Raw genomic sequence first — 16,486 nt, forward strand, 5'->3', positions numbered from 1 at the left:
ATTTGTAAATCATATTCTCTCTAAACCTCCACAATGCTGACATTTTTAAACTATGTATTTCAGATTCAGATTTCGAAATCTATTGTTGTTATTTCTGTATTTAGAGATAGGATCACAATAGCTATAATATTATTCTTTGGTTAAATCTGTCACACTGTTCTGAGCCGAAAAACCTTTATTGCACTTTCTTACATGGACTAAGGATAAAAACAAAAGAATATCTTAAACCAATCGATTATACCTAGAACTATCTTCTAGTTACTATTTATTGTAACTAACGCATCTGCATATAGATGGCGAGCGCGAACTCACGTTGTCATTTTCAACATTTACGATATTTAGATTTAAAAATCCCTATGTAATACCCTATTCCTTGGAACAAACTTGAACCAAAAGATACATTCGAGTACGAAAACTTGTGTATCTTGTTATTAAATTTGAAGAATGCTCAAATCGATACATTCAATTGAACAATTTGCTTTGACACCTGCACGTGCAATTTTCTATTTTATTTTCCAGAATTAGCCGTAGTGGAGCCAGTAGCAGAAGCCACCGAGAAAGGTGAAACCGCGTCGATGAGCTTCAGCACGGAGAACACGAGCTCTTGGCTACGCGAGCACAACATGGATGCCGATATCCATTCGTACGCGAGAGCGAGACTTCTCAGACAAGACGAATACTTCTTCCGCATTTGGCATTATGCTAAGAAACTCTTCGAATAAGCATTTCTACGATTTAATGGCTGAGGAAAGACGAAGGATCGATTTATATTTGTTCTTCGTCTTATCGAGGACCAGAACAATTTAAGGCGCTAGTAAGACAAAAAGAAAATCAACAGAGACAGTAAGGAACATCTTTGATATTAATTTTATACAGGAATTTCATTCTTCTTTTTTCTAACGAAATTCTCAACAAATCCTGTTCGTATGATATTTCGAACGACTTGGATAATTATTTCCTTCTTCAGTGAATTCGCTTATCGTTTGATCTCTCACGTGAATACCGTCATACGTGAAACAAGGAAAATTAATGTAACGTTATCGAATCGTTCCTGTCTTTTAGAAACACACGTATAGAGACTAGATTTAATGTAAGGATCGATACTGGATGGGTGTAGAATCTAGTCAGCGTAGTAATAATACTTTTTTTTTTTTTCTTTTTTCATCTTTTAACGGACCAAGATTTCCTCACGTATACTTAAAGTCGATACAAATGGAAGAGGAATTCTTTCCATTCTTCCAATTCACGAAATAATCAATAATGGTGATCGTATTACTGAAAATTCGTGAATCCAGAAAAGAGAAGTATTTTTCGAAACTAAGAAATGTTATCAGTGATCTTTATGATATAGCTTATCTTTTTATTTCTCAAGCATTTTAAGTAAAATTATAAATAACATTAATTATATTCTTGCTATCATAAAGATTCACTGTGATCTTTCTTCGTTTCTGAATTATTTAATATTATAGAAATTATTCTTATTTATTATTCATTGGTTGTATAATTATTTCTATTATTCAAATAATTCCATTATATTTGATTGAATAGCTAGCTATTCAAATGAATCGAAAATTTGCACGAATTTTCAGTCACGCGATTGCGCTGTACTTGAAGATGAAAACATCCTGACTTCCTCGGGATATTCCTTTCGTTAAAACAATACGTTATTGTCAAATATTCGACGAGAAAATTCGAAAAGCCCCGAGACTAAGAGATCGTCGGAGAATGTGATAAACGATCGGAATCGATCGAGTACCTTGTGTAAAGAAGCAATTTAGAAGCGATTAAGTATACTTGAACCCCTTCTCCCCCAATCCTAAACCATCCTATTATCCATCCCTTCGTTATCCATGCCACCCTTTGTATTTATATTATAATTGCGAACGGAAAGCAACGTTCGGTTACTCACCCAAGTTTGCGAGGATTACTTTTAGTATTTATTCGTAATGTATAATGTTATATTTAATTGTTATTCGTCACCATTGCCGATGTAATTAATAATAATTGTTCATAATAAATCGGCATTGGTGCCGATTATTCATGCGACTGGTCATTAAGAGACTAGAAAACGAAACGAAGAAATGCCACGCGTGGTTGGTGTCGCGAGACGTAACAAAATATAGGTGCAAAAACAACAGCATAATTCACCAACGACGCATCGCATACTTCGACGTTATATTGTAAGACATTTTGCGAATTAAATTATTGCATATAATATAATATACGGAGTTTTTATTCGACGAAGAGATCCCTTTTTACCTATAGTAGGTTTCGTAATGTGTATTTTATTTTAGACTCGAATGAAATACCGAAGAATAGGCAAATAAAGGCAATATGAGATGTACGTGTTACGTCGCGTAAATCGGTACCTGCGACGTCCCTCATGGTCAGGCCGCCGAGGCCTGCACATCGTCACACTGACCCGCAATAAACCCAAGGAATCACCATAGCCCACATCTGTTAACAATAAAGTTATATTCTTTGCATACATTCGGTCTATGAGTGGCCCCTTAAATGGGTCCTTAGGTTTATTGCACGCTCGTACTCATTACGGAGAAAGCGAAGGTTTGCCCAGCGAGGTAGTGGGTTTTTCCCAAGGACAGAAACAAACGTGATTCATATTTGCCGAGGACTGTCCCCTCGTATTTAATTCATTAACATTGGGAATACCCAATGGGCATCGCGGATCGTTACCCTCACTTTTCTACCGAAAAGTGTGAACTACGAATCCGCGTTCTTAGTTCATCAAGGATACACCCACGACGAGCTTTCTTCCTAAATAGTACGAGACGGGTCAATCACTGTTCTACTAGCCTTCAGACAGTCAAGTCCTCTGCTCTAAGATCCTTTGGACAACCAAGTCCACTGTTCTACTAACCCTCAGACAGTCAAGCACTGCTCTAAGATCCCTTGGACAGTCAAGTCCACCGTTCTACTAGTCCTCGGACAGTCAACTTCAAGTTCTAACATGTCAGTCAAGTTCTTGCCTCTCTAACAATCACGTCTAGCAACCTTCGGGTTCATCAACACGCTTTCCAAACACGGTCTGTAATCCAATATAAATAAATATATATATAATATAACTGTGAAGTCCAGTTATATTCCAACCCAATCACTCCTTATTCTCCCACAAGAAATAAGGGGATCGTCTAATTCGTGGTGTCGATTCGTGCAATCGTAGCGGGAATTTACGACTCCCGTTGACGCGCTATAACGCGACTGTCTCCCCGCGACTGGACGAAAATACAGTACGTATAAACTGTTTTATTAAAATAGAATTTTAAAAGAAAACTTTTTATTAAATTCAAATTAAATTTTTATAAAAATTTTACTTTTTAAGTTTCATTAAAAGATCACATTATTTACGAACATGTCTATTCATAGAAATTTCTACGTGATTCTGTGCGCTTCTATTCCCAATGGATAACAAAGTAATGCTTCTTGTAAGTAATAATTTTATCCCTCAAAGTAATTTCCACTATTCGCTTCCTTACCTTCATTATTTTATCGATATAACAATATACGTTGCGATTATAAGATATTCTGTTTTAAATCGTAGGTGAAGTATAAAATGGATCTAACATGCAATATAAAATTATATCCCACGATCCGAGGCTTGCATAATTCCCTTACCGTTTTCGTGTCGCATACATTATCGACTCAATACTTATACCGAAAGAGTGGAAGAAATCATCCGAAAATTAAGTCGTAAAAAATCAATATGGAAGACAACAAGATTCATTGTGTTCCATGTTGTTTTCCTTAATGAATGTCAAGATTTGTTATATAAATGTAGAAATTATGTTTATAGTACTAATTTTAGTTCCTATTCTAACCACCATGAATGTCGTAATTTTATTCTACATTGAGTCGGTAACGTTGGAAGTGATACAAAAATGGTAGGTTCGTCTATGGCTAGAAAGCGCGCGAAGCAAAAGACAAAAATATAGTGAATTCATCTGACATTAAATCTATCTAATGCTTCATTTGTGCTTAAAATACAGACGATTGATTAACATATTTTTTATTCTAGATCGAAAACATTGAACGAATTATTGAAATGGTAAGAAGATTCACGACATCCCCAAACATGTGATACAAAAATAAAATTTTATATTTTATATCTTATATAGTATATAGATTCTTTTATACATGTACATTCCACACATTCTTGCATATTTAAATTCTTCATAGATGTATTTAATTCTGCCATTTATTTATGTATAACATGTTAATACACAAATATTCTATAATATGTATTTGAAAATTAACTTACTGATGCGGGGTGCTGCGTCGCGATGATTCATCGATGTCTTCTCCATATCTTGTTGCACTGATTTATTATAAAACGAATACAATAACGATAAATTTAAGAAACAATAAAACCGACGCGGCGCGCTTTCCTACATAACGATAATACAGAAACCGGAAACAACCCTTCCTTATCGATAGTTCAGTATTCATCAAGATATCTCGAAATAACATAATCGAAGAAATATAAAATGGCGACTCAATAAAGAGTTCATATATTCGTGTAGTTGTTTTGTGCAGTGCATATCTGTAGTTTTTCTTAACAACAATTTATAAATCATTATCATGGGGTACGTCGAAAATTTCAATGAACATTTTTACGCAATCAGGAGAAACTTTTCCTTTTGATAAATTGAAGGACGTATAAGTCTGTGTAATAGTCTGTTTACATCGTATGTGCTTATTCGATATTCTGTTTATTCTCGGAATAAATTTAGTGTGTTTTTAACGTATTCTTTTTTTGGTATTTCGTACAACAATTGAATAAATACGAAGAAAAATATTTCTTCTTACTATGTGACTTTTAATGTAGATCTATCAAAAAAATAACCTATTTCTCATGTCTCGTTACGTTTATATTTCGCAACAAAGTCCACTTAACATTATCCGTTTGAAATAAGATAAATGTTATATGTAACTGTAACGGTGATGTAATTTTTAAAATAGAGATATTAATTTGTCACCTGTAAGATTTTATGTGTATATATTTCATTTTTTAACGTATATGAAACATTATTTTGAGTATAGTTTCATATTCGTTAGCAATATATTAATCTATAAATTATACACATGTATTAATATACATGTAATATGTTAATATATTAATATTAATATACATATAACCATTTGTTATATAACAATTATTTGTTTAATTACATTTCAGTACATCAGATTTAGAATGTATAGAGTCTAAAAGAGACATGGTGACTATAGATTCTGAATCAGATATGTTGGTTGACCAAAGAAAGAAAAAGAAAAGAAAGCATAAACATCACAAACATAAGAAAGATAAATTAATTGAAAGAGAAGATGGAAGGATAGAACGTCAAGAACGGTATGTACAATATGTATATATGTTTTTTAATAATCAATTTATTAATACTATTTGATTCCACATTTATGTTGTTATTAAATACACTTTAGAAAAAAACACAAGAAACATAAAAGACCTAAAAAAGAAAGAGAAGTTGAAAATGGATCATTAGATGACAAAACACCACGCATAATTCAAAAAGATTTAGGTGTAAATGGCAAAGTGAAAAATTCTTTACTAGAAGTGGTTTCTACCGAAGAAAGTGAAGATGAGAAATTGGTAGATTTAGATTCAGACGAAGTAGATTGTACAATCATTGAAGATGATATTGATCTGGAAGAATTAATGAAACAAAAGGTATAATTCTCCATCCAGGATTTAATATAAAGTACATAAATATTTATATAATTTTAATATTTATACAGGAGCGTTTGCAAGCATGTTTAGTACAGTATCTCTCGGATGAATCTGAGAAGGAGGATAAGGAACCAGATCAAGATGAAATAAAAGCTACTGAAACACCTGATGTTATACTTGTAGAGGACGATAGTGAAAACGACAATATACCCCCTAAAAAACGAGCTAGGAGTAAGTCTGGTAGTAGAGAACGCAAAAAAGTCGCGAAACCTGAGAGGCGTGTAGTAGTAGATATGACCAGGGATCGTAGAAATCGAGAGGAGCATAAAGATAAACGAAGGGAAATAGAAAGGAGACGGGAGGAAAAAGTTCGTACTAAGGAGGAAACTAAGAGAGATGATAATAGAAAAGATGACAGGCAAGTACGAAAACCAAGCGATAGACATAGAGAAGATTCAAGAAAAGAAGATAACAAAAGACGAATAGAAGATGATAAGCGTAAAGATCCTGTCAAAAGAGATGAGTCGCGTAAAAGAGAACAAGATAGAAGGTGTGTTAAATGTAGAACATTTGAATATAATATCTTTTTTATTAAATACTTTTTTATTAATAAATTTTAATAAACATGTGTTTACAGAGAAGAAGAGCGAAAACGAGAAGGCGATCACCACAATTCTAGATCTCGTAATGATTACAAATCATTAGATAAGAACGATAAATCTAGACGAGACAGTCGCGATAGAGAACGACAAAGTAGTCGCGATCGACATGTAAGCCGTGATAGACATGTTAGTAAGGACCGCAATATTAGTCGAGATCGACATGCCAGTAGAGATCGACATATCAGTCGAGACAGACATGCTAGTCGTGATCGTCATACCAGTAAAGATCGTCCGCCTAGTCGCGATCAACGTAGTCGGGACAGGCCTGCCAGCAGAGACCGGCATAGTCGTGATAAAAGAGACAGTAGAGAACGGCATACTAGTCGCGATCGGCCCAGAGATGGTAGAAGTAGTCGTGATCGTAACGACATGCGAGATCGACGGGATAGTCGAAACCGCGATAGAATTAGAGAACGATCAAGAAGTACAAAAAGATCTCGTAGTCCTATTAGGAGTAGATTGGATAGAGATCGGAATGATCGTTATAAACGCTCTAGATCGCTCTCTCGAAGTAGACGAGATAGAGACAAACATACTAGAGATCATGATAGGGAGAGAGAAAAAAATGGTAAAAGGGAACGTAGTGATAAATTCAAAGACTCTTTGTCAGAAGGACTGAAAGTAGAACATTCAGAAACTTCAAGCGAAGAAGATATCAAAGACATAGATATCGAAGAAGAGGAAGATGAAGAAGCTATTATTGAACGTAGAAGGAAACAAAGAGAGGAACTTTTGAAGGTTCATTAGTTTTATTGCTATTTAATTATGTTTCTTTAATACTGTGAAATAATAATTGTAAGTTTTTTTTTCTTGTCCAGAGGTTAGGTGGACCAAATGAAGATTCAAATATGTCTGCTGAAATTAATACTGTTCCCGCAACTCCACCTTCTGAAAGTCAATCAAATGTATCACAGAAGTCAATAGAAGTTTCGTCTAATAATAACGAATCCACTTCGGAGAGTCATACCCCACCATTGCCCGAGAAACCAAAATCGCCACAAGTTAAAAAGAGAAAATCTAGATTCGAAGACGCTCCATCAGAAGAGACAGATAAAACTGAAGATACAAAACCGACAGAAAAAATTAAACAGGAAGAAAAACAAAACGCAAAAAAGTCAAACGAATGGGACATGTTCGCCGAAGCAGACAACATTGGTGATTTTAATGTACGTAAGTTTTTCTCTTCTTTTGTTTAGTTTTTATATCTATTTATTTATTAAATATTAGTACCTTTTTTATAGAGTCCCACGGTCGAAGGAAAACGACAAGGTGGACCAGATAATCCAAGTTTAACAGACAATTGGGATGATGCAGAAGGATATTATCGGTAAATTGTTTCTTTTTTTTTTTTCTTTCTCGTCCTTAATGTTAAAACATCTTGGTCTTTTTATTTTTAGAGTACGTGTGGGCGAGACGTTAGATTCCCGATATGTTGTTTATGGATATACTGGTCAGGGTGTATTTAGTAATGTTGTAAGGGCTAGAGATACTGCTAGAGGCAATTTAGATGTTGCTGTAAAAATAATAAGGAATAATGAAATAATGTAAGTCAACAATGAAATAACGTAATGTAAAAACATATCTGATAATTTTACGATATTGAAGGTGAGCAATGTATAGAAATTTTTTATTCTTTTAGGCACAAAACTGGCCTTAAAGAATTAGAAATACTTCGAAAACTGAATGATGCAGATCCAGAAGATAGATTTCATTGTCTGCGACTTTTTAGGCATTTCTTTCATAAAAATCATTTGTGTATGGTTTTTGAACCGTTGGCTATGAATTTAAGAGAGGTAAGTATAGATTACGTATATTTTATACTAATTAATTACATATTATCGTTTATTATATAAGAAAACTTATCTAGGTTTTAAAAAAATATGGAAAAGACGTTGGTTTACATGTTAAAGCGGTAAGATCGTATACGCAGCAACTTTTCCTTGCTCTCAAGTTATTAAAACGTGCAAATATTCTGCATGCTGACATCAAACCTGATAACATTCTAGTCAGTGAAAGCAAGTTAGTATTGAAACTCTGCGATTTTGGCTCAGCGTCTCATGCTCATGAGAATGAGATAACACCATATTTGGTATCAAGGTTTTATCGAGCACCTGAAATTAGTAAGTATTGTTCATTTTTATTAATTAACAGATAATATATATTCACACTTTATTAATCTCTTGGGTTATTTATCATTTTTATTTTATTTTAATTATCCTTAACTAACACTCGAGAGATTAATCTTTGTTTACTTATCACTCTTCTACTTTAAACCAGCTTTTAATAGCCGTGCTATAGTATGCCCTTTAAAACATGGCACAAACGATTTAAAGATACTGTACGTATTAGATACGAACAGACGAAATTTCGTAGCGGCTAGATTATATTAGTCGCATTAGCTTTTTAAACATTAATAGCAATTGTATGTGACAGCTCTGATACATTGATCAAACCTACATTGGGGAGATCTCCACTGTCATAGAGATTTAATAACAATTATCACATATCGTGCAAATAACATTGGCATTTTCTAGTTCTTGGTATACCGTATGATTTTGGCATTGACATGTGGTCTGTGGGATGCACCATATACGAATTGTACACGGGAAAAATAATGTTCTCGGGCAAAACGAACAACCAAATGTTGAAATTCTTCATGGACTTAAAAGGCAAAATGCCTAATAAGCTGATTAGGAAAGGCTCATTCAAGGATCTACATTTTGACTCTAACTGCAATTTCCTGTATCATGAAGTTGATAAGGTCACCGAGCGGGTAAGTTATCTCTCTACTGTTCTTTCCAACCTTGTTCTTTTCCTGTGTGGTAAGTAATCTAACGATTACTTGTACTCACAAATGCACGTGGATGATAAAATTATTAACACCTATATTTTTAGGAGAAAGTTGTAGTGATGTCTACGTTGCCAGCCACTCGTGATCTAAACGCAGAATTAGGAGGAAATTCTTTGCCACCGGAACAAAGTCGAAAAGTTGGACAACTGAAAGACCTTTTGGAACGAACGTTGATGTTGGATGCAGGAAAGAGAATTACTGTGAACCACGCCCTGGCGCATCCATTTATACAAGAAAAGATATAGGTAACCCTGTCCGGGGTCCTTCCGCATCGGAGAATTCATTGACGTAATTTTACAAAAGAATGTTTAAAACGACACCGCTAACGATTCGTTGTATATCATAAAAGCATTACTAACATAATGCGGTGTCTCCTTATATCGAATGTCCTGTATCCGTTACAGCAGAAAGAGGCGGTGCAAAAATTTCACATTTCACTCGCCACTTCAATACAACAGGAGAACATTTGAAGACGTAAATACGTCATAACGAAAGGAAGGAAAAATTATTTGCATAACGTATTGTACTCTATCAATCTGAACTTCATTATTTAATTAATGATAACTATTGCAGGTCAATAGAGTGCAATATTTTTATATTAATTAATAACTACTACAGACGATGAATAATAATGTTGGAGTTCACCCATTGATGCATTTATCAACGATTATAAAAACGACATATTTGTACTTGGCTCGAAACAATGTAGTGTATCAGAGGGCGTAAAAAATTATTTTCTCGTGTACATTTTTTGAAATAGAAATCACTTAGATTTGGTTTATTTCTTTTCTTTCTTTGTGCACAGCAATTATAAAGTATGTAAATCCAACACGGTGAATACTAGAGGAAGCAGCTCGATGAATGTACGTCGTTGAAAGATATTTTTCCGTGGATGAAAATCAAAACTGGGAAAGTGACCGCCTCTTTCAGCATGAATTGGCCATCGATACTTAGCATAATGGTGGTACATAGTATTTTTCTTTTTCTCAATCTTTTGAATTTCAACACGTGACTTTCTTTACAAATGATAACTCGTAAATAAATAATTATATCATAAATGGATGATAATGCGTTACATTCGCGACGAAGAATCCCAAGTTTGTGAAATTGTAAAACTCTTAAGAATTTGATCGTATAATTTATGAACACAAAATCTTTTTTTGTTCTTCTGTGCCGTCGCGTATATACGCACGAATGGCATCGAAGTTTAATAACAAGGAAACTTGTATTGAAGAGAATACAAATTGTATAGTACGTAGGTTATTGAAATAAAACAACACATACTTATCAGAATGAGAAACAAGCCCTGTATTTTATATTTTCAGTCTTAATCGCGCGCTATTCTCATGCAAAATTATAGAAGCTCTTGTACACAACGTATTTCCATAAGTAATTATATATAAAAAGGAAAAAAGTACCGATTGTAATCTCTTTTTTATCTCGTAATGAAATATTAGGTAGAGAATATGTAACTTTAGAAAGTGTCGGAGAAATGAGTTATTGTGTTAACACTTATCACCATCGATTATTAGCATTACAAGTAATCCTTTTCACATTAAAAGATGCATTTATTTAGGCATTGATGTAAAGAAATATGAAAAAAAATAATGATGTACATATATATTTGCACTAAGAAATAGAAATTTTGAATTGCATTACATAGAACGAAACTTATTTAATGCTTTATATTAACATGTTGTAGTCACATATAGAAATATATAAGAACTTATATTTCGTTTCAACAGATTCATCATAGTAGCTTGCGATTTTGTATCGTTAGCTTCGTTAAATTTTCTTTTCCTCCTTTATTTAATATTGCGTTCTTTATTTATAAGATACGACAGAACGTCAATGCTGTTTGAATGGTTCATGGTATTTGCGGTTTTTACATGACAATATTGTACGAGATTGCTTATGTTTCAGATATGAATCTTCGATTCGAAGCATCGATAAGTGCGAGTGGACCTTTCATGGGCTTTTAACGCCGTTCCCGTTGCAAGGTATTCATGGGGGACTGCCTTATGGGATATTTAGCATATCCGTTTCTCGTTAAACAACATAACATTGCAAATCAAAACCTACATAATTATGTCGTAAAACAAAATCAAGTTATTCTAACGGTCATCCCTTATACTCTATTCTCTTTGGAAGCAGATTAAATTTGTTTTGCACATGTTCATATATATACATATCATTATATATTATTTTAAAATATAATTGCAAAATCATATCTCTAAATATGATAAACGAATAGTTTGATATTAAAATTCCATTACTTCATTAATATTTTAAATAAAGAATAAATACGTTTTTCTGATAATATGAGGAATTGAAAAAAGTGCTTTTGCAAAATTCATAAAAGGGAAGCTAGATGTTTCGGGCACATTTCAATACAGAAATAAAATGAATACACAAAACCTTAAACTAACTCATAATTTTCTAATTGGCTATTTGGTAATGTTTCACTTGTAGCCCTCCCTGTGAGGAGGGGAGGCAATGGAAGAGATGATGAGATCAGTTGGTGGAAAACATGATGATGAAGAAAACGGGTGAGATTCTCTGGGCAGCAGCTTGACAACTGTATAAAAATGATGCCTATCGCAAAAAAGGATCACCAAATATTTAATATAAATTTATGTCAACAGGAAGGTTTGTCATAAAATTTCACTGAAATTAACAAAACCGTAAGTATTTGAACAGGTAAGATATATGTGAATAAAAAAATGAAAATTATAGATAAACTTTTTTCTTAGTAATATGAATCTATCTGATATAACTTTTTAGATATTTATTATTGTGTAAGTATAGGTAATATTAAAAGGAGCATGATACTAATATTTATGGCTTTCAATTTTCAGATTACTGAAAAAAGATCCTCAAAAATAATTTTAATACAACAAAGAGCGACCTATGAAACATATAGCATGCGTATAATTATAAGAATAAATGACACATGACACGATTGTATAATGGCACAATTAAATTTATTACACATTATATTTCAATAAAAATCATAATTACTTTCACATTCATATACCTCTGATTTCAATATACAGTATTGTTACATACCATTCAGTGAATGTGTATCTTTTACACATATTGCGAATTTTGTCTCAAACATTCATGTAAATGCCTTAATAAATAGTTACACTTTCGTAAATGTTTATATTTGTTTTGATTTGTAAACCTTAAATGCTCACGTGAACAACAAGAGTATAATGATCTGTGTTTTATTATTGAAACTAAATCTTATAAAAAGAGGGAGGTACGCAATACAGATGTTTATATACATCAAAGATGTACGTGATAACGTAATTCAGTATGTAGCAAGGCCTCTTTTCGAAGATATCCTTTTATGATATTTTCCATACACATTATTTTAATCACGTTCGGGATAATACTGAACTAATACTTTGGCTAATTCTTGTGCCAACTCCATTGTTGACGCACATAAAACTCTTCTGCTCATGACGTCAAACGGCCCACCTAGAAACGAAACAAACGCGCGTGCAAAGAAAAGCAAACATTATAAAGAAACTATGTACGTATCTGTAAGTTTCAATACTATTAGAATTATTTAACATTAAATATTGTAATTTAAAAAAAAAGAGTGAAAATTATCAATTTACTTTTATTATAAAATAAATTACCTGCTGGATCTATGCACACTCCACCGGCTTCTCTTACAATGATATCACCAGCTGCTACATCCCACGCGTGGATACCAAACTCGAAAGAAATATCCGCTCCACCGAGAGCGACCATGCACATGTTTAAAGCCGCAGATCCCAGGGCTCGTATTCTGCACAACAAATATAAAACTCTATAAATTGAATTTTTAGAAAAGTAATAATATCTTACCCGTGAACTTGTGAAGTAAGATTGTTCGCATTTTCCAATACAATTTTCATCTTCTCTGTATCTCTGCTTGTGCCCATTTCCATCATTACAAGAGCTTTACGTAATTCTGAAAAAAAAAAAAAAATGAATTTGATTCAAACTAATTAAAGAAGAAAAATATCCAAAATAATTAAACTACAAACAAATATTTCATTTTATTTCCTACGATAAGTGATCCAGACCGATCTTTATCTACAATGCATGAATCTATACATTTTTATACCTTTCTCTCCTGAAACCCTAATGGGAGCTCCATTCAGGAATGCACCTTGACCTCTACGGGCTGAGAAGAATTGTTCCAAAATCGGGTTGTAAACTACACCAATTTCGGTAGTCTTGTTAATAAGCAGTGCGATCGATATACAAGTGTGGGGCAAACTATGCACGAAGTTCATTGTGCCATCAATCGGATCAATGATCCATGTAGGAGCATCCGTGAGTTCAACTTTAGTCCCAAGCGAAGTTGCCTCTTCGCCTATGAATCTATCAAAATATATTTCCTCTCTATTAGAGAAACTCGATATTTTTGTTATCGCAGTATTTTATTACAAACTAAATTGTTACCTATAAATATTTATAATACACAAGATTTGTAATTTTTATTACCACAGATAAGCATTTTTCTTCATTCTGTTTCTAAATATTTTATTTTCTACCTTAAAAAATACATAATTTATTTCGTTGAATGAAATTTTGTTGTGTTATTTAAAAACCAAAAAATTATTTCACATGTAACTTCTTGTTATTATGTTAATGATGGGATCCTAGAAGAATTCCAGATCGATTTCACGACTGGAAAATTCCATTGATGATCTGACGAGACCCTTCGCGACAGATCTGGTCCAAACACATACAACGAGCTTAAAGGGGATACAACGCGTCGAATGTTTCACTAGACAAGGTCAACTAGAAATTTGGGAATCTATTAAGTTTATTACTGTTTCTTATTTAACAGAAAATTAAAAAAATGAATTAATCGAAATATTTTATTAACCATGCGTTATATATCTTTTTTCTCAATTATATATTGGATGATACAGCACTCAGATAATAACAGTTTTATTAAAAAATCACAGATAATAAAATGCAAAAATGAACGAAACCTTATAATAAAACTACAGACTACTTTATAAAATTTTTAATAATTTTTATCGGAATACTATCGACTTTGTTTTCTGTTAACAAATTTTTCTACAAATTTCAAAAGTATACTTAAAGAAATTCTTGATATATTTAAAACAAATATATTCATACATTTGTATAAATATTTCAATTATTTTCTACAATTATATTAAAATATTTGAAAAATTACAAAGCTTATGTTAATAAATTAACAAAATGTTTTTTTATTCGATTTAAAGTTTGACAAATTTTAACACTCGTTAATTTATGTCTGATAAATTTGTCATATCATTCCATCTATTAGTGACTATGACTAATGAAATAAAAATTTTGATAAATACATATAAGATGATAAGTATTATAAAACGTACTTGTGATCTGGAAATTTGGAGGAGATTCCATCGATTAGCAATTTTTCAACCTTTTGATCCCATTCAGTGACAAGGTCAACTTCGCAGGATTTCGTCATTGCATCTTTAGGTTGGTTAATTTTTTCCCTCACGATCTACAAAAAAATCATAATTGAAACATAATTATTCTTTCAGTGCGAAAATCTTCAATAATAACAAGTCTTTTTCAAGCGGAGAAAATCGAAAAATTTAAAAATGCGTCAAATTTTAAAAATGTTCCTTATTTCGTAAAAATGTATAAAAATACAATATTTTTCGAGTTTAATTCATCTAATGTTCAAAATTTTTCAAAAAGTTTAGGTTAGGTTTGAGTTAGATGTCGATGAATTTATTTAAACACGTTTGGAGATGCTTACATCGTTTAAAAAATACCCAAAACCCTAACCTTATGTATATGTTATATATGTAACCATCTTGATAAATTTTAAGCGAATGAAATGGAAAATTCATTATAAAATTAAAAAATTTTTCGTTATTTTGTAGACACTCGAGTCAAATAGTCGAAATTGAAAAAAGTCACTAAACTGCATAATTACTCAATTTTCTTATAACCATTGTATTTATTGAATTCCATGTACACAAAGATTTACAATTTTGCTCCAAAAAAATTTTGTTCCAAATGTATCGTATATAATTAAAAAACTATTAATAGTTTGTTACAAATGAAATTATAATTACGCAAACGTTCTATAGCTTTCGTTATCGCTATTTCATTAGGTGTTTAGATAATGATTTATATAAATGCTTCAATAATGCGATTATATTTCATAATTTTGAATCATTAGTTGTACAGATCAAATGCATTCAACTATTTATTAATATATAATATAAACAATAAACAGAGAGAAATAAAAATTATAGGTTATAAATTATAGTAGTTATAGAGTTTAGAGAATCCGCGTAATATAAAACGCGTCATTTTATCCAGCGCGATGAATTTGCTTCTTGGAAGCCAAACAAATACACATTCATGCCTATAAATTAGCGGCATTATTTATCTTCAGAAATTGACGCTACTTAATACGCTAGAATATAATGATGTATAATGTACGCTTATTAAAAAATAATCATGTGTATTAAACAATCACTAACGCATCGATCAATTTTGCATTAAAAATCACATTATATCCAAATGATTTTAAGACAATAATTAAAATCCATCATAGAAAATGAAACTGCGTTTATGTTACATGAGATAACATCAGACAGAATAACGTATAGGAAACGAAAGCAGTATGCTAGTTGAATAAGAACATAATTGAAATCTAAAGCTGCGTGCAAAATCGATAAAACGTAGCCCGTTATCAGCCAGGAATAACTCGAAACACAAAACAAGTTGTGGCCGCTTCTCATCAATTTCATCAAAGAAAATGTCACTCACCGAGCCAGCTTCCTTCACTAATCGAAGAACGGCTACGTAATATTCGTCGATATCGAACATGATTGACTAAAATGTTTGAAGTATTCGGAAAGAAAGCACGAGTTTAGAACGCCGTCATAACAGACACAAGTATCAACGTCGTATACACAATGGCAACGGCTACAGACTAACTGACGTAACATCTTGTCAGCTGGTTTTAAAAAGGGTTCCTTTGTCACTGAATCACGAGTGAAAGCGACAGTGGCGACCCGGTTCGTACAAAATTTTGCTTCGTAGCTATTCTTGGTTCCTTGATAATCGTAAAACTCCGATGCTTTGATAGTTTTCAAACACGTTAGATATTTTGTTAATATATTGAAGATTAATGAAATTATTTTATTTGAAAATTTTGGAATCTAACAAATTAGATATTTATTAGATGGGTTTTTAATGCATTAAAGACAAACGCGAAATTATTTT

General features: G+C 32.4%; 3 protein-coding genes across 18 annotated transcripts in view; 2 read left to right on the forward strand and 1 right to left on the reverse strand.

Annotated features, from left to right (window-relative positions):
• Sls (sallimus) overlaps positions 1-2,220 on the forward strand; it is a 255,332-nt gene extending 253,112 nt beyond the window's left edge. For all 8 annotated transcript variants that reach the window (XM_072020425.1, XM_072020351.1, XM_072020367.1 and 5 more), the window contains one exon: positions 520-2,220. In XM_072020425.1, coding sequence (XP_071876526.1) covers positions 520-722 — 203 coding nt within the window. In that variant the 3' untranslated portion in view covers positions 723-2,220. The remainder of the gene's footprint in view (positions 1-519) is intronic.
• A 2,222-nt stretch (positions 2,221-4,442) lies between these two features.
• Prp4k (Pre-mRNA processing factor 4 kinase) lies at positions 4,443-12,378 on the forward strand. 9 transcript variants are annotated; one of them, XR_011802206.1, is made up of 16 exons: positions 4,443-4,601; positions 5,195-5,365; positions 5,455-5,701; positions 5,770-6,251; positions 6,339-7,101; positions 7,182-7,529; positions 7,605-7,690; positions 7,761-7,907; positions 8,003-8,156; positions 8,231-8,483; positions 8,898-9,136; positions 9,259-9,459; positions 9,619-9,707; positions 9,786-10,178; positions 11,138-11,214; positions 11,687-12,378. XR_011802206.1 is itself a non-coding variant. In XM_072020664.1 (12 exons), exons 1-12 carry the CDS (start codon positions 4,597-4,599, stop codon positions 9,457-9,459), a joined length of 3,096 nt encoding a protein of 1,031 aa, XP_071876765.1. In that variant the 5' UTR covers positions 4,443-4,596; the 3' UTR covers positions 9,460-10,956. The 9 variants fall into 9 exon arrangements, 1 of the variants encoding a protein (XP_071876765.1); XR_011802197.1 differs by having other exon boundaries at positions 9,259-9,919; positions 10,020-10,178; XR_011802198.1 differs by having other exon boundaries at positions 9,259-9,502; positions 9,619-10,178.
• LOC139996638 (inositol monophosphatase 1) lies at positions 12,175-16,213 on the reverse strand. Its single transcript, XM_072021154.1, has 6 exons — positions 16,028-16,213; positions 14,608-14,741; positions 13,338-13,597; positions 13,076-13,181; positions 12,865-13,016; positions 12,175-12,700 (listed from the first exon to the last, which is right to left on the reverse strand). Exons 1-6 carry the CDS (start codon positions 16,085-16,087, stop codon positions 12,594-12,596), a joined length of 819 nt encoding a protein of 272 aa, XP_071877255.1. The 5' UTR covers positions 16,088-16,213; the 3' UTR covers positions 12,175-12,593.
• Between the last annotated feature and the right edge of the window lie 273 nt (positions 16,214-16,486).

This window comes from Bombus fervidus, chromosome 2 (assembly GCF_041682495.2).
Source record: "Bombus fervidus isolate BK054 chromosome 2, iyBomFerv1, whole genome shotgun sequence".
Taxonomy (NCBI): Eukaryota; Metazoa; Arthropoda; class Insecta; order Hymenoptera; family Apidae; genus Bombus; species Bombus fervidus.